We start from the raw sequence: 22,384 nt of genomic DNA, 5'->3' as shown, positions 1-22,384 counted from the left end.
CAAATCTGCACTCCAGTGCTTAGGAATGGAGTGTGGCTTTGGCGTGACCTCCGGACTCTTAGGACCCAGGCATCATTTAAATAGCATACCTCCAAAGAGACCCGAAGCAGCTTTATTTTGGAAGTCTGTAACAAGCCTATGTCTAAACTTGCATGCATAAGGACAGCAACATTAAATGAATGGTGCTTGTTTCTCAGAGCCTATAAAGAATGAGACATTAACCTGAACATAGGTGAGCCATTAATATTATGTTCTGAACTTCTGGCAACCCTAAGGCTGAGCTATCGTGGGGGGTGGCAAATTTTATTGGAGATGCTTGCCTTCCTCCGAGGCTGAGAGAGTATGACTTGCCCAAGGCCACCCAGTGGGCTCCCATGGCTGAGTGGGGATTTGAACCCTGATCTCCTGAAGTACAACAGTCACCCACAGTGGCTCTTTGGGCAACTATGAACTCCATATGATGTTGGCCCACAACTATCCAAATCCCTTGCCAGCATAGCCAGTTATGAAGGGAATGAGGCATCCCAACTGCTAAAAGCATCACGAAGGACACAGGTGGATGCCTCTGGGTTTGAGCAACATAATAGTAACTAGGGTCTGTCGTTAACTGACTTCAAGTAAGCCTTGACTCATGGCAACACTGTGAATAAGTCTGCTGCCACACTGTAGAAATTAATGCAGTCTAATACCACTTTAGCCATTATGGCTCAATATTGTGGAATCCTGGGATTTCTAGTTTGCTGTGGCACCAGAGCTCAGTGACAGAGAAGGCTAAAACTCTTTCAAAACTACAATCGCCAGAATTCTGTAAGATGGAGCCATGGCGATTAAATTGGTGTCAAACTCATCCCTTTGTGACAATAAACTACAGCTCCCAGGATTCCACAGCATGGAACCATGGCACTTAAAGTGGTGCCAAACTGGATTATTTTCCACCCCAGGCCACTTTATCCTCAACAGCCCTGCTTCGGCCTCGCAGACTGACTGAATCTCATGCCAGAAAAATACACTGCAGAAACGATCCAGTTTGAGAGCACTTTAACTGCCCTGGTTCAGAGCTAGGGAATGATGGGAACTGTAGTTTACTGTGGCACCAGAGCTCTCTGATAGCGAAGGCTAAATGTCTCACAGAACTACATTTCCCACAATTCTCTAGCGCTGAGCCAAGGGCAGTTAAAAGTGGTCTCAAACTGGATTATTTCTGCAGTGTGTTTTGGGCCTTATTCTTTTGCGACGCTCTCTCCCTTTCACCTAAAATATTATTACTATTATTATTATCCACCCTCTTTTCCGAGCCATTCCTGGCTGCTTATGAGGGGATGAAACAGAACCAACAATCCGTCCCTCGCGAGAATTCGAACGAGAGTTTGCCAACTAGCGGGAGGGGGGAGAAAGAGAGAGACTTGCTTACTGCGCATGCTCCTTCTTCCTCCCCTCCTCTGAAGGGAGATTGGGTTCTGTGGAAAAAGGAAAGAGCCTTGCTTATTGCGCATGCTCCCTTTGTTCTGTGGGAAAAGAGAAAGAGCCTTGCTTACTGCGCATGCTCCCTTTGTTCTGTGGGAAAAGGGAAAGAGCCTTGCTTATTGCGCATGCTCCCTTTGTTCTGTGGGAAAAGAGAGACCTGCATACTGCGCATGCTTCCTCTCTCCTCCTCCGCTGTGGGTTCTGCGGGGCTTTTGTCAGCAAGGAGCCGGAAGCGAGAGTGGGCACGAGCGAGGAGGAGGGGGAGGAGCCGGCGCATGCGCGGTGTGGCCGGTGAAGGCGAAGCGGAACGGAAAGGGAAAAGGGACAAGGAGATGTGGGACGGGGAAGTGGCGCCGGGCAGCGAGCGGGGAGCTCCGCATCCAGGGCAGGAGGCGCCGGCTCTGAAGGGCGGGAAGAAGGAGGAGGAGAAGGAAGAGGAGAAGCTGGAGCGGGAGCACTTCCGGAGGATCATCAACGCCTTCCGTTACTACGGGTAACCAGCCCTCTTGTTGGTAGTTATCACGTGACTCGACCATAGGGTTTCCTTGGCCAGTGTCTTCAGAGAGGGGTTGCCATGGCCTTCCCCTGAGGAGGCTGAGAGAGTGTGACTTCTTGCCCCAGAGCCGCCCACTGGGTTTCCAGGGCTGAGCCAGGATTCGAACCCTGGTCTCCAGAGCCATATTCCCAACACTCAAACCACGCTGGCTCTCTTGACCAGGGGAAAGAAAGCAACACTGTATTTGTGCCCCTTGGGTAACAGTTCTCTCTCTCTCTCTCTCTTTCCTGGGAACTGGCCACTGGTCCAGGGACTGCCACTTGGGGAGGAGGGCTGCTGCTGCTGCTGCTCTAATAGACTTTCAGTTCAGGCCTGTCATGGCCCTTCGGTCAAAAAGTCAGACATACCCATAACATAAGCCTACTTAGCAGGATTTCTAAGCCTTTGCGCAATATTATAAGCCATAATAATAATTATAATAATTTATGCCCTGCTCTTAGAGCGGCTTACAAATCGTTAACTGGACATACCCCGAGAATAAGGCATAGCAGAAAGATCGGGGCCAGTGCTTCCAAAGGAAATGGAGTCACCATAAATTCAGGATGGAAATTCGGGGTTTGGAGAGTGATGACGATGTTCCAGAAGAAGACAGCGACTTAACAATAAGGGATTGTACCATACTTAATAAAAATAAGACATCCCCCGAAAATAAGCCATAGTGTAACGTATTGAGGAAAAATCAATATAAGACAGTGTCTTGTTTTTGGGGAAACACGGTAACTCCCAGTGAAATGAATGAAACTCGCACACATGCGTAGAAATTTATGTCGGTCCAAAATGCACTGCAAAAACAATCCCAGTTTGAGAGCGCTTTAACTGCCCTGGCTCAGTGCTAGGGAACTCTGGGAACTAGTTTCATCAGGTATTGAGCCTTCTCTGTCAGAAAGAGCTCTGGTGCCACAATAAACTACAGTTCCTAAGATTCCTTAGCATTGATCCAGGGCAGTTAAAGCGCTCTCAAACTGGACTATTTCTGCAGTGTGTATTGGACCTTACTTTTGTTGTTAACTGTCCTTGAGTCGATCTTGACTCATGGCGATCCTATGGATTAGACATCTCCAAGACCTCCTGTCCTCCACTGCTTCGTTTAATCCTTGCAACCCCATAAAACCCATGATCTCCTTAATAGAGTCCATCCATCTGGCATGTGGCCTTCCTCTCTTCCTGCTTCCCTCCACCTTTCTCAGCATTACTGTCTTTTCCAATGAGTCTTCCCTTCTCATGATGTGTCCGAAGTACAACAGCCTCAGTTTGGTCATCCTGGAGTCCAGGGAGGTTTCCAGCTTGATCTGCTCTAGGACCCATTTGTTTGTCCTTTTGGCTGTCCATGGCATCCTCAGCACTCTTCTCCAGCACCACATCTCCAAGGAATGGATTGTCTTCCTATCTTCTTTCTTAACTTTCCAGCTCCCACATCCATACATGCTAAAAGGGAATACAATGGATATTTGATCCCTTCTGTATCAACTTGCATTGTGAGCTACTTCGGGTCCCATATTAGGAGAAAGATGGGATATAAGTTAAATACATCGATAATAATGATAATATTAGTAAGTAAGTAAGTAAAGTAAGTAAAAGTTTATTTATATACCACCTTTATAAGACCAAGGCGGTTTCCAACATACATACAACAATACAGCAATATAAAAACATCAAAACATAGCATTAAAAACCTTTTACAATAAAACAATAAGCACCACAATTCGTGCCAGCTTGACATGCTGACGAAGGGGGCGAGGAGAGAATACTTTAGGGGTCAGGGAATCAGGGGTAAGCTTGCTCGAACAAGAATGTTTTTAACCCCTTCCTGAACTGGGTAAGGGAGGCGGCTGAGTGTTGTTCAAAGGGCAGCGCGTTCCAGAGGCTGGGGGCCGAGATAGAGAAGGCCCTCTTAGTGGAGGCAACTAATCTGGCCTCTGGAACCCTTAACAATTGCTGCCCAGTTGATCTGAGTGTGCGGGGCGGCTTGTACGGGGAGAGGCGGTCCTCTAAGTACCCTGGGCCCAAGCCTTTTAGGGCTTTATAGGTAACAACCAACACCTTGTATTGCGCCTGGAAGCGAATAGGCAGCCAATGGAGGTCTTTTAAGACTGGTGTTATATGGCTGGTTCTAGGTGTATTAGTAACCAGCCTTGCTGCCATGTTCTGTACTAATTGTAGCTTCCGGGTATGGTACAAAGGTTGCCCCATGTAGAACGCATTGCAGAAGTCCAAGCGAGAGGTTACCAGAGCATGTACCACCGTTTCTAGGTCAGCCCGGCCCAGGTAGGGACGCAGTTGGCGTATCAGCTGAAGCTGATAACAGGTGCTCCTGACCGTCGCACTCAACTTTAACTCCTTTTGTGTATCAGTTTCCAATATTCATGCCACCTTCTTTCATTCCTAGAATTAACATGCATGAAAGAGTGAACCGTGCAGAAAGACAATTCAGATCTCTTCCAGCCGCTCAGCAGAAATTGCTCCCTCAGTTTCTTCCTCACCTTGACAAGATTCGGAAATGCATTGACCACAATCAAGGGATCTTGCAGACAATTGTGAACGACTGCACAAACATGTTTGAAAATAAAGAATATGGTGATGATGTGGGTTTTTTAAATTGTATTTTAAAATCAGTAATTGAAAGCTATTTAAAACTTTCAGTTTTTTACTCAGTTGTATTTCAGTTTTATTTTTTTCCTATTTAACAACTTATATAAGTTGTATAGAGATAATCAGATAGGGTTATTATTAAAGTCTCTTTGTCCTTCAGTGTCTAATTTGATTAGAATGCATGGTAGTAATGTCAGGAGCTGTAAAACCAAAATAATACACATTTGTATAATATAAAAGTGGTATTATTTTTTCTTTATAAAAGTAGACATAGATTTGGCAGTTTAAGAGCAACTAAGTACATTGTTGTTGTTTTTAAACAACAAGATGGCACAAGCTTTCAGTGGCCACAAAGGCTGCTTCTTACAAAAGTTTATACCACACTTTATAACAAAAAGCTTGCTGACTGTCATTCACTGGTTTTTGTTTTTGTTTTAAAAAAAGTGTGTTGACTGAGTTTGGAAGCATTTTCTGGCTCCAGTGATAATTCTAATGTATTGAGGTTCAGGTTGAGCCTAATTCTCCAGTTATAGGCTGCGTCATGAGTCACCAAAACAAACAAACAAAAACACCCCCTCACACACACACACGCGCAGAACCAACATGGGACATTTTTGTGGAATAACATATTACATTGGTTGGCTGTAAAATGGCGAAGTCAATAGATTTCTTTAGACTGTTTTTTGTCCTGGGTATTTTATTTGCTAGAAAACCTGTAAGTGCAAGTGTCTGAAATTTGGGAATATTGGCCTGTTACAGACTGCCAAAATAAAGCTGTTTCGGGTCTCTTTGGAGGTATGTTATTTAAATGATGCGTGGGTCCTAAGAGTCCGGAGGTCGCGCCAAAGCTACACTGCATTCCTAAGCACTGGAGTGCAGCTTTGGTGCAGCTTCTGGATTCTTAGGATGCATGCATCATTTAAACAGCATACCTCCAAAGAGACCCGAAGCAGCTTTATTTTGGCAGTCTGTAACAGGCCATTGTTTGCAACGATTCAGGGACAGTACAGCATAATGCCTATACTGTATACCTAGTTTTTGTGGATTCTATAACAAGATTAAAGTTCTTGTGATTTCTAGTGTCTCGGTTTTGGTCTTGAGGTTTAGAAGTTGGTTTCAAGATGCCATCATACATATTCGTTTTTGTTTAGAGATATATAGGCTTACTTTTATATTTAGGAACAATTTTCCTACTACTTGGGTTATGTTACAAGCCTCATAATTTTACTGAGAACCCCTCCCCCCCCTTTTTTTTTAACAAAGTGATGGAAGCTCCTCTTTGTTTGATTTCACAGACTGAGTTTAATTCTAATGAGTTCCAGTGCAAGCCTTTCTACTGTAAATTCTATGTATTCAGTAGTGTGAACGAACGTCTAACAGAAAGGATACATAATCATGGTGGTTTAGCCTTCCACAAAGTTTATTAGCTAATAAAATAGTTTTTAATGACCAGGCTATTTTCCTAGAGCAAATCATGCCTATTTACATGCTTAAGTTCATCCTGGCATTTTTCTTATTTTGATGAATGATTGTTGTATTTTTAATAGAAAATGGGATGTAGAGAAGATGTTATTTTAGGCCACTTGTTTATTTCATTTACGATTCTTACCTCAAAGGACTCAGCTGTGTACTCAATAATATGTCTGTTGAAAGCATTATGAATAAATATGTAATTTGATTTTTCTTAGCTTTTGGGCTGATCCTGTGGTTATCTTGTTTTTACATCTTTATTAGGGTAACAGAAGGATTACTCCAGCCTCGACATTTGACATGGATAAATTAAAGTCCACTTTGAAACAATTTGTAAGAGACTGGAGTGAAACTGGAAAGCCTGAGAGAGATTCCTGCTATCAGCCAATCATCAATGAAATTGTAAAGAACTTTCCAAAAGACAGATGGTAAATAATTTTGGAAGACTTATTTGAAGGGCTAAATATACAATAATGCATTTGTTCCAAATGACATCAACCCAGAAAGAAAGAAACCTAAAATGCAGTTTAAATTGTTTTTTGGAATCATGTTGGTTAACCACAAATTGGACATAATGTCAAACTTTGGTACATCTTAATAATAAGACTTTGTTCCAAAAGTTAAGGCTATTTCAGCAGTTCATTGTTTTGGTTGAAAACTATTGAATGCTGGACACTACATTTGACATCATCAGATGTGACATCATCAAATGTGGATAAGCAGCAAGTACAAAGTATTAATCATAAAGTTTGATTTGACTCAAACAGCTGTTTTGCCCAAACCCTACCATTCATAAGTCCACCACAAAAGTATCTGAAAAGAAAAGTGGGAGTACCATCTTTGTTTTAACATTTGAAATGAAGGAGCATGTACCATCTTCCAAAATAGTCTATTCCACAGTCAAACACTTATTACCATCATCAAATTTCCTTGTAACTTGAAACCCCTGGATTGGGTTCTCTCATCTGGAGCAGAAGACAATAAGCTTATTCCATCTACTACATAATATCCCTTTAGTTATTTAAAAATGGCTAAAACTCAATTTTTCTTCTCCAACCTAAACCTAGCCAACCTTTCCATATAGGGCTTTATTTTATAATACTTTGCCACGTTGTTGTAAGTTTCCCAGAAGTCCTCTGATTTGATCTGAGATAGACATGTTTTAAAGAAGTTAATATCCATTTGTCTTCCTCTGGACTCATTCCAGTTTGTTGATATCTTTCTTAAACTGTGGTACCAGGAACTGACACGGTTCTCTGGGTAAGATCTCATCAAGGCAGAATAGAGTGGTACTGTTGCATGTATCTAAAAACAAACAAACAAACAAACAAAAAACCCCTACTATCTACAGTTCTGTTGATGCAGCCTAGAATTGCATTGATTTTTTTGCCATTGCATCACACTTTTAACTCATGTTTATCTTGTGGTCTATTAAGACCCCTAGATCATTTTCTGGCCAGGTGTAAAGCATCCTATATGTGTGCATCTGTTTTTTCCTGCCTAATTTTACTACCTTACGTTTATCCCTGTTGAAATTCATTTTGTTAGCACTCCTCCAGTTATCCAGTTTAAGATTCAATCCTCTGAACTGCCCCTCTGTTTGGTGCTGTCTGCAAATTTGATGAGCATGCATTTGTTCTTTTATCCAGATGTCATTTAAAAGGACATTGAACAACACTAGGCTCAGGACAGAATCCTGGAGTATATGGATTGTAAATTCTCTCTAGAATGACAAGGAACGTTGGTGAGCATTCCTTTGGTTTGTTCCATCAACCAGTTACAAATTTTCCTAGCAGTAGCATCATCTAACCAATATTTCTCCAACTTGTCATGGGGAACCTTTTCAAAGGCCACACCTCTGATCTAACTTACTTGTAATTCTCTATATAAGTAAAGACATGATTTGTCTGTCATAATTTATTTTTGAGAAGCTCATTAGTTTTAGTACTCAAAGCATTCTTCTAACTTACACAATCTATTCAGTGAGCTCTCCTGTCTTTTCCTTTAGTGGCCCAGAACCTCTTTTCCTTTTTAAACGTCTTCATGGTTCTTCACCAGGGTTATGCACAGAGATTCTCAGATGAGATCTACAATTCCTTTAGTACCATTGTGAGCACAGTTCATCTGGCCCTGGAAATGTGAGATTTAAAAAAATGGCTATGCCATCTTTTTACTGACAGAACAGTTATTCAGTAGTTCTGCTTTCTCTGTTATTCAGTTCTCTCTGTTGTTCACTTCTCCATGCTGTAAATTCCTTCTTACTCCAAACATAGCAGAAAATCTCCTTTGCAAGCCTGAGTTTAGTCTGAGATTAATTTTCTCCCACCAAATATAGGCTAGTCATTTGTAGTCTTAATTAATGGATTGCTCTTTCTTCCCTTATACATACCAGTTTTAAATCTCAGTTCATCCAGTAGACCCTTATGCACCCTTCTTTTAAAAAAAATAGATTTTTGTCTCAATTTTTTTGTGGTTGACTGTCAAAATCTTGCTCCTTCATAAATTTCCTTCTTTCTGAATAGACCATGAGAACTCACCCACTATTTCTTTATTGAAATTGGCTTTTAAAATCCTGAGTGCATGGCCAATTATACAGTTGACCCTTCTTATACACAGATTTTTTTATACACAGATTCAAGTATCCACAGTTTGAAAATGTTCCAAAAAAGTATAAATTTCAAATATCAAACCTTGATTTTCCATTTTTTATAAGGGACACCATTTTACTATGTCATTATATTTAATGGGACTTGAGCATCCACGGATTTTGTTATACACGGGGGATCTTGGAACCAAACCCCAGCGTATAAAGGGTCCACTGTATATGGCTTTTCCTTTCCTCTAAATAATGAATTACAGGAATCCTCTTGTGTTCACATCTACCTTGCACATTGTTGACCAGTTTTTCTCTGTCGGTAAGAATCAGATGCACAGTTCCCTTGTCACTACCTTTGTCTTCTGGAAACTGACATTCTTAGTAGGTCAAGTGAAGAATTTGTTGGAATGTATAGTCTAGACAGAGTGATCCAAGAAACAAAATCCTTTATGATAGCATCATCTGCCCAGACAGTTGTTCACATGTATTACAATCAAACATCCATATCCACAGATTTTTTTTTATCCACGGATTCAAGCATCCACAGTTTGAAAATATTTTTAAAATATATAAATTTCAAGAAGCAAACTTTGATTTTGCCATTTTATATCAGGGACATCAATTTATTTTGTCATTATATTTATAATGGGACTTGAGCATTCACGGATTTTGGTATATCCATGGGGGGGTCTTGTAACCAAAACTCAGCAATACCAAAAGCCCATTGCATTGTTCTCTGCCTTCCTGAGCCAAAAACTCCTAATATTCCCTGATAAGTTGAAGATTGGACAGGCCTCAGTTACTGCATCTTATCTTCCAGCAAGGTAATTAATTTTCTTTTGTTGTAATTATAACTTTCTACATTCACAGGCAAGAAAACAAATATGGTACAGACGTTATAGGTCACTACAGCAGCTCTCTCACCATTTAGGCCACTAGGGAACTCATACATGAAATATTGCAAAACTCCACAAGCAAGTCTCATTTAAGCAGACCTCATCTGCCAGTGATTTTGTTATATTTTACTATGTACAAGAACATACTGAGGTACAAGTAACTGCTTTGGCTGTATTTTAAAATTACCACAGAATCAGAGCTGAAAGAGACAAAGGACTCTCTATTCCAACTTTTGGTTGTGAAGTAAAAGACCAACAGTGTGCCACAGTTATAGATCAGATGCAGTCTTGAAAGGCATTTAAATGGGTAGTATTTTAAGTCTTCTTGCAGGAGATCAGGGCTCATTTTGGAGGAGAGGTGAAAAGATATCCTTGAAGCATAGTCAGAAAGAAGTTAATGAGCCACTGTAATTCACATAATACTTTTTATGTTTGTGCTTTTCATATTCACAAATGGGAGGCACAGATGCATGTTTATAATCAGCTATCAAATTAGCAAGCAATTATTTATCTGAGCCGCCTCCTATTGTGGAAACTGCATGGGAGTCTTATCCCATTGTACCTCTTCTAATGTGATCCTGTTGGCAGATTTCCATCTGAAACTATGAGAGGTTGCTGGAAACAACCAGTTCTGTTCAGCCCCACTTTTAACTTAGCTTGAGGTCAGTGCTGCTAGATTACTTAGCCAGCAGAGAAATTTTTAAAAGGTAAAGGCTCAAAAGCTCATTCAAAATGTAACATGAATACCCTTCCCTTGTTAGATTCAAGGCATTCAAGAATGTCTTCAGTTATAGAAAAACCTACGGTAAGTTCTTACACATTTAAATAAAAGAGTTTGTTTTTTATAATTTTCCCACCCACTTTAGGGGGCAAGGGAAAATTTCTATGTATAAGGAACATTTGTGGGTGGCATAGGAAGCTTAGGTAGCGATGCTTACAGGTGAAAGTGTCTTGTCTTTCTATGATATAATATCTTTTTATATAGTTAGCTGTAACGTATGGTGTGTGGGCCCAAACAAACAAAATAAATAAATAAAAATAAACAGGAGTATATTGGGGGAGGGTAGTTTTGCTATGTTTTTGTCTCCCCAGGATATTTTAGGACCAGAAATTTAGGCCTTTTTTCCCTTAATCGGAGATGACCCAGAAATTTACTTTGACTGTAAACAACATTCAGCTGATAGTTAACTGGTTTTTTTTAATCTGTGATCTTGAACATTTCCAATCATCTTTCACTTATGAATATAGTTGTGAATTTTCAGTCCACTTATTGACATTCTTGAGGAACTTCTACTTAGAAAATCCACACTGTAGAATGTTGTTGTTCTTTCAGTGCAAGTAAACATTAGTCTGAAGTATCAAGCACATAATGACTGGATTTGTCTCGAAAATATTTTTAATGGCAGTTGAAAAGATGGCATTTGAAGTACATAATCTATAGAAGAGGTTATTCGAATACTAAAATGTTAAAATACTAAGCTTGAAAGCCAGCAAAACAAAGCAACACCTGATAATAAAAACAACACATTAAAAAAACTGAATCCTTACTGAAAGAGGAGAGTCAGAATTAATATTATGAGGACTCCCAGCAGACCTAGCATCCTTAGGGATGACATTCCACACAGACTGTGTGACTGGTGAAGGTTCATTCCTTGGTAGCTCTGGAAGGCATCCAGAAAAATATGATCTTCCAAACATGATCTTAACAACCAGGCAGGGACATATGGAGCAAGTTTCTTTTTGTGGTAGACTTTTTCTTGAACTCTCATTCTCCCTGCAAATAATGTACCCCAGTCCCTTTGCTTGCAAAAAGCTCCTGGTAGTGGAAAGATCTGGAACAGTATGGGAAATGGTGCAGATGGTTGCAGATGGATGTTTTCCAGTTCTCACTCTTTGTACTATTGCAAAGCCACCATTGGACAATAACCAGAGAGCTGAGTTCAATTTCAGGGAAGTTGTCAGGGCCGCTTTCTAATACTGGGTGGGACCATAGATCAAAGGACAGAATAGGTGATTGTCTGATGTGCTTTTAGACTGTTTGAATTATTCCCTGCTTTTACTTTGGCATGTTTAATTTTTCAGCTTGATTTTATTTGTACATGTACACTGCCCTGACATCATTTTATATTGGGTGGGAGATATATATATATATATATATATATATATATATATATATTAATACTCATATCAGCACATTTTATCATAAAGCTCTTACAGCCAGCACCTTGTATATGTGTGTATGGGTCTTCATGTCACGTGTCAACTTGTGGCATCCCTGTGATTTTCATAATGTTTTCTTAGGCAAGGCATACTCAGAGGGTTCTTTTTTTTTTTTTTTTGCTAGTTCCTTTATCTGAAATCCAGCACCGGGTATTTGTTGGAGGGATCCTGTCCAAGTACTAACCAGGGCTGATCCTGCTTTCTATGATTCTATGCTTAGCTTCCATGATCAGATGGGATCTGGTGCCTTTGGAGTATTTAAGCCAGTAGACCCAAGAAATGAGTCTTCCAGGTTTCTAGAATAGGGAAAAGTCCCATACAAATTTAAGGAAACCACCAGACACGGGGAAAAAGTGTGGCTTTCTCTAAAAGCCCTGATGGTCAAATTGGGACCCCAGGGGGCCTGAGGGTCCTCCCCTTCTAGCATATTTCATCACTCTAAAGGAGGTGTAAGTGTGTCTTAAAGTATTTCACTTTCCTAAACAATTTGTTTACCAGAATGTAGAAAATAGTTGTCGTTTGAAAAGCCCTCCCCCCCCCATAGTTTTCAAACATTTAGCGATGCAGAAATTGTGCACATGGTTTTTAAGGATATGATGATCATAGTGGGATCAGTTTGTACAGCCTAATTTGTCATATTCATAACATCCCTGGACACTTTGTTGTTGCTGTTGTGTGCCTTCAAGTCATTTCTGGCTTACTGCAACCCCAAGGTATTTTTTTCATGATTTTTCTTTTTGCAAGATTTGTTCAAAGGAAGTTTGCCATTGCCTTCCCCTGAGAGCATGTGACTTGCCCAAGGTTACCCAGTGGGTTTCATGGCTGTGTGGGAATCAAACCGTGGTCTCCAGAGTCATAGTCCAACAGTCAAACCACTATGACACACTGTCTTAACACACTGAAGAAGCAATAAGATTTTTTTTGTTGGTTTAATTGTCTTTCTAGTTTCATTATTAAAATTAGTTGGTATAATTGTGCAGTTTTCAGTAATCTGACAATAATGGACTGAGGAAGTTATGCAAGCCCATTTATTCAACTAAGAGAAATCTTAATGTTCATACATTGATGTGAATATTTTTAATTTATTCTTGTGAGATGTTAGAAGATTTACATTTTTTATGAACTGAAAAAAGCAAACCTCTTTTTTCTTGTTTTGCTATATATTTGTTTCACTTACTTTTCACTTGTGTCATTATTTAACACTTTTTGTTTTGATGAGTCTTATTACATTACCTCCAGATTATATATCCATTGGTCAGAGACTTCTATATGCTCAGATGTGGCAGAATTCATGTAGGAGTCTAAAAAATTGATATACACAAACTGATTATTTCAGCTGAATGAATTGAATCATTGTGGTGGATGGGACTGTCCTTATATGTTAAAGTGAAGACATCTGAATCAGATTGCTTAAAAGTTCTGGAATTCTTCACATTACATAAAAATGATCCACCCAGAGCCACTGGACAATATTAATGCCATAAAGCAGGATGCAGTTTAACTGGGTTGACTAAGTTCAGATTTTTTTTTACCCTGAAGAATATGCTGTTCAACCTATCTGTTGCTGTTGTGTGCCTTCAAGTAATTCCCAACTTATGGTGGCCCTAAGATGAACCTGTCATGACGTTTCCTTGGCACGGTTTGTTCAGAGACAGTTTGCCTTTGCCTTTCTCTGAAGTTGAGAAAGTGTGACTTGCCTAAGGTCACTCAGTGAGTTTCCATGGCTGTGTGGGGATTCCAGAATCATAGTCTAGTGCCCAAAACCATCACACCATGCTAGCTAACTACTATCTGATTGTTTATTTTCCACTGTGCAAATATTTTTCTCAAAATAAATAGTAGCACTTGCATTTGTCCACTCCAAGGCTGTTTTCATAATCTAGAGCAGAGCAGCTATCTAGCTTTATTAATCCTTTATAACTTCCAGGCCATGTTTTTTCTGCATAATGAATTGATTTGTCTTGTTACAGAACAAAACCAGTGATATAATGAGCCATCCATTAAACTTGCTTGTTTACTAGAAGTGTTTATAAAATATAATTAAATGTAGGCAAAATCCAAACAGCAGCAATAATATTTCTTTTATTGGGCTACCCGAAAATCACAGTTTTCCAAATAAGATAGGCCAGAGAGGGTGTGTTTTTGTATATGGGTTTAGGATATTTTGGCTAAGAGACATGGTTAAGACTTGTCTGCAGTCTTTGAATCTTACGCTTTGTGCTGGCTATGTAACAACAACACTATGTATGCTTACTTTGATGTAAGGTCATTCCCTCAGAAGGTTTTACTCTCACATAATGGTATATAGGATTCCTCTGTAAATTTGCTTGTACAGAGTGCAAGAATGCATCATTGCAATTACAAAGCAATTAAACAATGGGTATTTTTTCCTTTGAAAGTACAAATGCCAGTCATTATTCACAGTTCTCTTCAGCACTAATCAAAATGTAGCATCTCTGTAAGAAAGAAGAAAACATAATTATATTAGCAAATATAAATATTATGCTTAGTGTGCATTCTGAATTTAAAGTAGTATCCATGTCGGATATTCAAATTTGTCAGAGTACATGGTAATCCAAATTTGGAAAACTGAACAAATTATACAGGTAAATGGAATTGATCATACTGGGGAAGAAGTGACAGTGGCAGGGATATTTATTCTATCAAAGATAAGTTAGAAAGGATTAATAATTATTTTTGTTGTGTTTCAGGGATCTCTCCAAAGTTAATATCCTGGTACCTGGTGCTGGACTAGGTAGATTGGCCTGGGAAATAGCTATGCTTGGTTATACTTGCCAAGGAAATGAATGGAGCCTCTTTATGCTCTTTTCTTCTAATTTTGTACTAAACAGGTATAAAATCTTGTTTTAGCTGCTGTTTTTCCTTTCTTATGTACTTAGTTCTGTGTTCATGCCTCTGATTTGGCTGGTGCTGATATCATGACTTTTTAAAACTCCATTTCCCTGCAATAATTAAGCCAGGAAACTGTTTTAATGCTACTGCCTACTTACCAGAATCTCACTCTATCTTCATATCCCAGCTAGTAAGCAGGGATTAAACCCAGTCGCAGAGACTATGGGGCAAAACAGACCTCTTCTTTGTGCCATTGTCTGGGAAGCTTCAGAGTGTAGCATTTTGATGCAGCACACTCTGAGGCCGTCTGAAAGCTGGCTTCATGCTGCCCACATGTGGACTGGCTTCTGGGTACTCCAATGGCACGCCATTTAAACTCCACATGCCACAGGGGCACTGTAAAGCTGTGGCGGGGCATGGCGGGGAAAGCCTTTTTGCCAGTGCAAAAAGGAATGGCAATTTGCCATTTCTTTTTGCACTGGCAAAATGGCGGATTGGGGCTGCTGTGTGCAGTTGCCGTGGCCCCAATCTGGCTTTCTCAGGTACGGCTTCAAGTGTCCCTTTGGTGCAGTCTGTTTCGCCCCCAAGTGGTTTAAACTAGCTTGACAGTCATCTGCAAAGCAGAGCACTCCTAGATAAAAGGACAGGCCAAAAAGGAGTATGCAGGCACATGATTTGGGCAGGGGCCAACAGACCATCAGCCACAATTCATTGTGTGTGAACTGGGCATCTCTTATGAGTGGATGGGTCTCTATCTCTCACTGTGTATAATAGCTAGAACTGCTAAGAACATGAAATGAGGAAATAACGGCAACATGCAACCAAGACAAATCCTTACTTCAGATATGAATTTCTGCAATTTAGCTTGGAGAAATATTAAGAAATCAAAAGTAGAATTGTATATGAATACATTGAAGCTCTTTGCTGCTTACAGGCCAGTAAAATATTTATTCTAAATTTATCTAAGAAAACTGTAAAACTAATCTACAGTTGTTGCTTTAAAAATCTTAGAACTGTTGGCTGTATTTTCTGAAATGGTTTTAAATTTTGGACTGTGAATGGATTCTTTAGCTGCATATTTTATAACCCCTTATAGAATGTTATTAATTAATAAGGCTTAAGAGAGATTTTCCAGAGACAACTGTTTTTAAAAAGACATAACAGTATTGCAACAACTGTCAGCTTGTAGTGTTAATAAGTATCAAGCTAAAAGTATTAACAGTTTGCTATATTGTAAGACAAATGACAAAGTAAAATTTGTTTTTGATAATAATTTCAGATGCTGTGAAACCAATTCATACAAGCTATATCCCTGGATTCATCAGTTTAGCAATAACAAAAGATCTGCTGATCAGATACAGCCAATTTATTTCCCTGATGTTGATCCTCACAGTCTTCCTCCTGGTGCAAATTTTTCTATGACAGCAGGCGATTTTCAAGAAATCTACTCGGAGTGTAGTAAGTAAGAAAATGCATGTGCCCACACAGATCTTGGATGATAAAAATTTGTAAAGCAATGAAATATTTGTCCAATCCTGTAAAACAAAATCCATTACCTATAATAACAAGGTAAAGGTTTACCCTTTGACAAGTTTGTCTAGTCATTTCCAACTATAGGAGCCAGTGCTCATTTTCATTACTAAACCGAGGGAGCCAGAGTTGTCAAAGATGGCTACATGGTCATGTGGCCAGCATGATCGCATGGAAAGCTGTTAACTTCCCAGCTTAGTGGTACCTGTTTGTCTATTTGCACTTTTACAGTCTGCCCTTCCTTTACGCAGGGGATCTATTCTGGACCCGCCTCCCCCCTGTGTAAAGGTAATTCCACCTATGCTCGAGCCCCATTTAAATGAATGGGGCTCGTGCACGTGGTGGCGCAGCAGTGCGCACTCCATTATTCCTTGTGGCAGGGGTTCCCAGCCTGGGGGTTGTGACCCCTTTGGGGGTCAATCAGCCCTTTCTTGGGGGTTGCCAGGTTGGGACTTCTCCTCCAAGCGGCTTCCGCCGCCTCCTCCTCCATGTGGCTAGCATCGGTGCCGCCATCACACGGGTCTGGGGCTGCTGCCTCCTCCCTCCTTCTCCACGCGGCTGCTGCCACCACTGCTATCATGCAGGGCTGCGCCGCCTCCTCTCTTCCTCCTCCTCCTCCTCCACAAGGCCACTGCCACTGCTGCCGCCTCCTGCTCCTCTTGCTCCTCCTGATGGCCACCACTGCCATAGTGCAGGGCTGCCGCCACCGCCGCCACCTCCTCCCCCTTCTCCACGTGGCTGCCGCCACCACTGCTACCATGCAGGGCTGCTGCCACCGCATATTAGCAGTGGTGGCAGCGGCAAGCCAGAAGAGGCCTGGCCGGTGCTGGAGGAGGAGGAGGCGGCAGCAGCGGCAGGCCAGAGGAGGCCTGGCTGGCACTGGAGGGGGAGGAGGAGCTTCCAGCGGCCTTTGTGGCCAGAAGTCCCATGCCTTCTTCTGGCTGGTGGCCTCCCTGATTGGTTGGGAGGCCAGGAAGGGGCGGGACTTCCAACCACAAAGGCCGTTGGGACTTGTAGGTGAACGGAAGTCCCGCCTCTTCCTGGCCTTCCAACCAATCAAGGGGGCCGCCAGGTAGGACTTCCAGGCACAAGGGGGTGGCGGCCTAACAAAGGTTGGGAACTGCTGCCTTATGGGGCACACCGCCTCTTCTCCCAGCGCGGTTTTCAGCGTATGCTGAAAGCCACGTAAAGTGCGCCCACGTCATACTGTACATGCTTTTGAACTGCTAGGTTGACAGGAGTTGGGACTAGTGATAGGAACTCACTCCCTCAGGAGGTGCTTGGGTCTCAAACTGCTGACCTTGCGATTGTTAGAATCAGCATCTTAACCACTAAGCCACTCCTTGTCCCTATTACCTATAATACAGCGCGCCCGCGTCATATGCGGGCGCGCCTTACGCGGCTTGAGCATATGCGCTCAAGCCGCAGGGCGGAGGGGGCGGCGCATCCCATTCAATTGAATGGGCGCACGTGCGCCGCTGCGCCACCATGCACGAGCCCCATTGTTTACAATGAGGCTTGAGCATAGGCAGAATTCAACTTTCGCAGAGGGATCCGGAACGTAGGCTTCAATGAAGAAGGTCCACTTCCTGTTTGCACTTGTAAAAAGCAAGATCATAATTGAAGATCAGGTGTGATATCAATATTCCCTATTGGCAGAGAGCAGGACAAATGGAATAACCAATGTGTGTTTGTTTGTGTGTGTGTGTATAATCTCTCTGTGTGTGTTCTTGAGATGCAGTGGACTCTCCAGTTAGAAACTCCCTGACATCATCATGATGGTTTTTCAAATCCTAGATTACTTTTTTCTGTTGCCAGGGGATTGTTTTCAAGTCCAGGAGAGCAGTCATGGAATCTTGCTACTATTTCTCTTTTTTTTTTGGGGGGGGGGGGGAATCTGTATGCTACAAATCATGAATGGGATGGGGCTTTCCCACTTCAGACCTGCTACTCCCCTGAAAGGTTACTCCTATGATCTGGTGTAAGTCTCTCAATACCATCAGTAGCATAGCAGAGGGCTGACGTTGGAGGGAAAAGGTTTGATGGAAACTGACTGACCTCTACTGAGCAAGAAGAAATGACTTTTTCCTGGGATCCAGACAAAATCTCTTGTGATTTTTTTTTGAAGTGCAACTAACCTAATGAGCAGTGTCAAAGTTGTACAAGTAGATAATTTAAATTTTTTTCCTTATACAGATATATGGGATTGTATAGCAACCTGTTTCTTCATAGATACAGCACATAATGTCATAGATTATATCGATACAATATGGAAAATACTCAAACCAGGAGGAATATGGATCAATTTAGGTAATTTGCTATATCTTTTAACAAACTGCTAAAATTGCAATGACTGTAGCAAAAAAGAATGTAACAAATCCTGATGTGCTACCATGTTATGAGAATTAGTGTGGTATAGTGGTTTGAGTTTGACTAGGACACTGGGAGACCTGGGTTCAAATCCTCATCCAGCCATGGGAACCCATTGGGTGATCTTGGAAAGAGGAAGGGAAGGGCAACCCCCCCCCCAAAGAAATGCTGCCAAGAATACCTTGTGATAGGATCACTTTAGGATACCCATGTCAGTGCACACTCAATGCACACATAACAACAAAAACAAAACTACCAGGTTATCTTGAACTCAAAGTAAATGAATTTTAAGTATTACATAATCTTTATTTTCTAAAGGCAATTGAAGAATGAATATGGTTGCCAAAGAGATTTGTTTAGCCAAATTGCCTTATTCTTCCAATATATCATAGGTCCTCTGCTGTACCACTTTGAAAATTTAGCAAATGAATTATCTATTGAGTTGAGCTATGAAGACATAAAAAATGTAATGTTGCAATATGGATTCCATATAGAGGTAAGCATTTGTTTAATTTTAATAATTTTATTAAAATACCACAAATATTCACAAAAACACAAAGAATATAGTACAATAAAAGGTACAAAGAGATACCTACACCAATCTGTATATAACAGGCAGGAGACAAAGGTCAGGAGCACTTAGATATTCTTTTTATGATGTCAGAACACCAACAATAATATTGGCATTGGAAATTTTGAATTCAAATAATGTCTCACCTTTCCTTGGTGTCCTATAGCCCTATAGAGTTACGATGACATTTTATTCATGATTGAGTGTCTTATCGGTTTGGCATTACAACAGGCCACAAAGAGCATTGAGTATTAAAATGTCAGTTCTAGGAACAGATGGAAAGGATACTGATGGTGGGATGAGAGAAGAGGCTTATACAGTAGGTACCTAGTAGTTTAATAGTTAAATATACTGGAGCATCAGGATTATAACTGATAAATACCATGCATTAGGCCTTTTCATATGGCTTTGCTTGCAGGACCAAAGGAAGTGGAAAACATGTATTTTCCCAGCTGTCCAGAAACTTCTGTAAAGTTCTTAGATTTAGGGGTAGAGGCCACTATGTAGCATAGAAAGAGATTCTGTCAGCAGTATGGGTAGCTTTCCTGCCCTCTGCCCTCATGAACTCCAAGTAGCACTATGTAATACAGTTAAGGCTGGGAGTACAATGCAGTGTTCTGATGTAGGTTGCAGTGTGTAAGATTTGTTTCTAATGGCTAATTATATTGGTTTAAATCCAGTGGAGCATTAATTAGAACATTGTGCTAACAGAGGCCTGTTACAGACTGCCAAAATAAAGCTGCTTCTGGTCTCTTTGGAGGTATGCTATTTAAATGATGCATGCATTCTAGGAATCCGGAAGCTGCATTCCGGTGCTTAGGAATGGAGTGTGGCTTTGGTGCGACCTCTGGATTTTTAGGACCCCATGCATCATTTAAATAGCATACCTCCAAAGAGACCCAAAGCAGCTTTATTTTGGCAGTCTGTAACAGGCCAGAGTTAGGCAATTAGACCCACATTTGTTTTTGTGGTTATAGGCATGCTACTTGAGCATTTGACTTTTTAAAACATCTGACTCTTAAAATCTTCTCGATGTGAGTGATTGCTCTGCTTTAATTGTTGGTTGTTGTGGGTTTTTTGTTTTAAAACATAGTTAACCTAAAGAATTTTAATAAAGGGCAAGCTAGATAAATATATTATCTATATATAATATAGATAATAATTATATATATGAATGAAATGCTTGCAAATGTAATAAAATTTATTTTTTTCAGGTGGAGAATGAATCTGTTTTGACAACATATACTGTGAATGAGCTGTCTATGATGAAATACTACTATGAATGTGTGATGTTTGTGGTTAGAAAACCAGAGAGTTGTATATGAAATGGATTATCTAAAGGAAAGAATGCTGGCATTTTTGTTGATGTTAGCACAGAATTGTCTGTGATGACTGGAACCAACCTCATATTGGCAGTGCCTTCTTTTTCCTCAGAATAGCCCTTTCTGTTTTCTAAATGTGGCCAGATACATACTTCTGAATATTATGAATGTACAGGGCAAATATTCCCATATCTTTTCATTACATTCTGATTAATCAGTTTTTCCTGAGCAAGCAGATACTTTTGATATGCCATTACAGACATTTATTGTAGTTTACAAAACCGTATACTTCCACATTTCTCTGAAAGAATACCTAACATCATGTTGGATCCCAATCAACAGAAATACAAAACAATGGCCTGTTACAGACTGCCAAAATAAAGCTGCTTCGGGTCTCTTTGTAGGTATGCTGTTTAAATGATGCATGCACCCTAAGAATCCAGAAGCTGCACCAAAGCTGCACTCCAGTGCTTAGGAATGGAGCGTGGCTTTGGCGCAACCTCCGGACTCTTAGGACCCATGCATCATTTAAATAGCATACCTCCAAAGAGACCCGAAGCAGCTTTATTTTGGCAGTCTGTAACAGGCCAAAGTATCATCCTAACATATTTCCCAGTAGATAAGACCCCCACATCCTGTAGTTTGGGTTATGCTCCTCGCACTCACTCCAATAGGTAGGAAGTAACAAAGAGATACCTTCTGGTGAACCCACGTGGGTGGTGCTAACCCTAGAAGGCCAGTCTTGTCCTGCCTATCACTCCAGTAGGATGTGCCTATCACTCTAGTAGGATGTGTTTGCTGTTGCCTATAAACTATGGCCTGTGATTACACTTTTGGTTATGCCATACTGAAGATTGGAGCAGTAATTTGAAACACTGAGATATGTCTGTAGTCATTAAAAACTAGAACCTATCCGCTAATTCTGGTATCTGTAGAGTACAATACCTACCCCTGAATATGTTTCCTCAAAGTGATGTCTGCAAGATAATGTTTTCATTATTTTGACATTACTATAATTCAGCACATGCTGATGATCTAAAAAGCACTTCACTCTGGTGGGGTTGACCTGTGGTCTTAAGGAGTATTTTTAAACAAAATCACACAAACCCAAAGTAATTTACAGTTACAGTTCTTCTGTGACAGTAGCGCTGGAAGTTCTGTATACACCCACATTACAGTGCATGTATTAACAAGCTGGATGATAATTAGATTGAAGCAGTTCATGTGTACTGCCAGTTCTAGCTACTGCTACTTCACTTGTGACCTGCTTGTTAAGAGATTCTTAATCTGGATTTTGCCTATTCACTCTGGCCTCTTATTTATTACATTCACTTTGAAATTATGTTTAGAGTTATGTGTCATTGGTGGCATGTAACAAGTAACTGCATAGGCAAAATTTCCTTAAAAGTAATCAAATGTACTACTGAGACCAATTTGGAATTTCAAATCTGTCATGACATGAGGAGTGAAAAGTGTTTTTCTATCAGGATCGAGCACTATGCAACCCTCCAGATGATGTTGAATCACAGTATCATTTGCCATTGGCCATCCTGGCGTGGATTGCTGGGTACTGTAGTCCAACAACCTATGAAAGGCACAGTTCCTACCCTTGTTCTATATTGAATATGTTGATTTGTCAGGCAAATAATACCCATATGATTCTGTTGGGCTCTCTGAGATACATGGCTTTAAAATATGTTTAAATTAGAGGTAAACTTAAAATATTGAAACGTAGAAGCTTTTGCTTGAAGACTAAATAATGGGGTGGGGAGTTCCTCCTGCGCTACCAAGGTCTGATTGAAGAAAGATGCTTTTAGATGTTAATTCTGAAGAAAGACATCTTTAATTTAAAATGTAGCATATTTGCTCAGTGAGCAAAACTATTGAACTAATTTATGCTGGTAAGACTGCTTGGATGGTAATTAAAGTCTACCAATTTATGTTGTT

The 22,384-nt window shown here is 40.5% G+C and overlaps 1 protein-coding gene across 3 annotated transcripts; it reads left to right on the top strand.

The window, feature by feature from the left end:
• Nucleotides 1-1,713: 1,713 nt before the first annotated feature.
• CARNMT1 (carnosine N-methyltransferase 1) lies at nt 1,714-20,837 on the top strand. 3 transcript variants are annotated; one of them, XM_089511879.1, is made up of 8 exons: nt 1,714-1,957; nt 4,407-4,602; nt 6,344-6,507; nt 14,503-14,643; nt 15,924-16,102; nt 18,371-18,484; nt 18,937-19,040; nt 20,330-20,837. In XM_089511879.1, exons 1-8 carry the CDS (start codon nt 1,740-1,742, stop codon nt 20,438-20,440), a joined length of 1,227 nt encoding a protein of 408 aa, XP_089368005.1. In that variant the 5' UTR covers nt 1,714-1,739; the 3' UTR covers nt 20,441-20,837. The 3 variants fall into 3 exon arrangements, with proteins under 3 accessions (XP_089368005.1, XP_089368015.1, XP_089368025.1); XM_089511889.1 differs by having other exon boundaries at nt 1,889-1,976; XM_089511899.1 differs by lacking the exon at nt 1,714-1,957 and adding an exon at nt 3,426-3,570.
• Nucleotides 20,838-22,384: the final 1,547 nt, after the last annotated feature.

The sequence above is a fragment of the Sceloporus occidentalis genome, unplaced genomic scaffold (assembly GCF_023333645.1).
Source record: "Sceloporus occidentalis isolate IW3139 unplaced genomic scaffold, rSceOcc1.0.p SCAF_1, whole genome shotgun sequence".
NCBI lineage: Eukaryota > Metazoa > Chordata > Lepidosauria > Squamata > Phrynosomatidae > Sceloporus > Sceloporus occidentalis.
The sequence above is the reverse complement of the archived record's forward strand: the minus strand, read 5'-3'. Positions and strand labels throughout refer to the sequence as shown.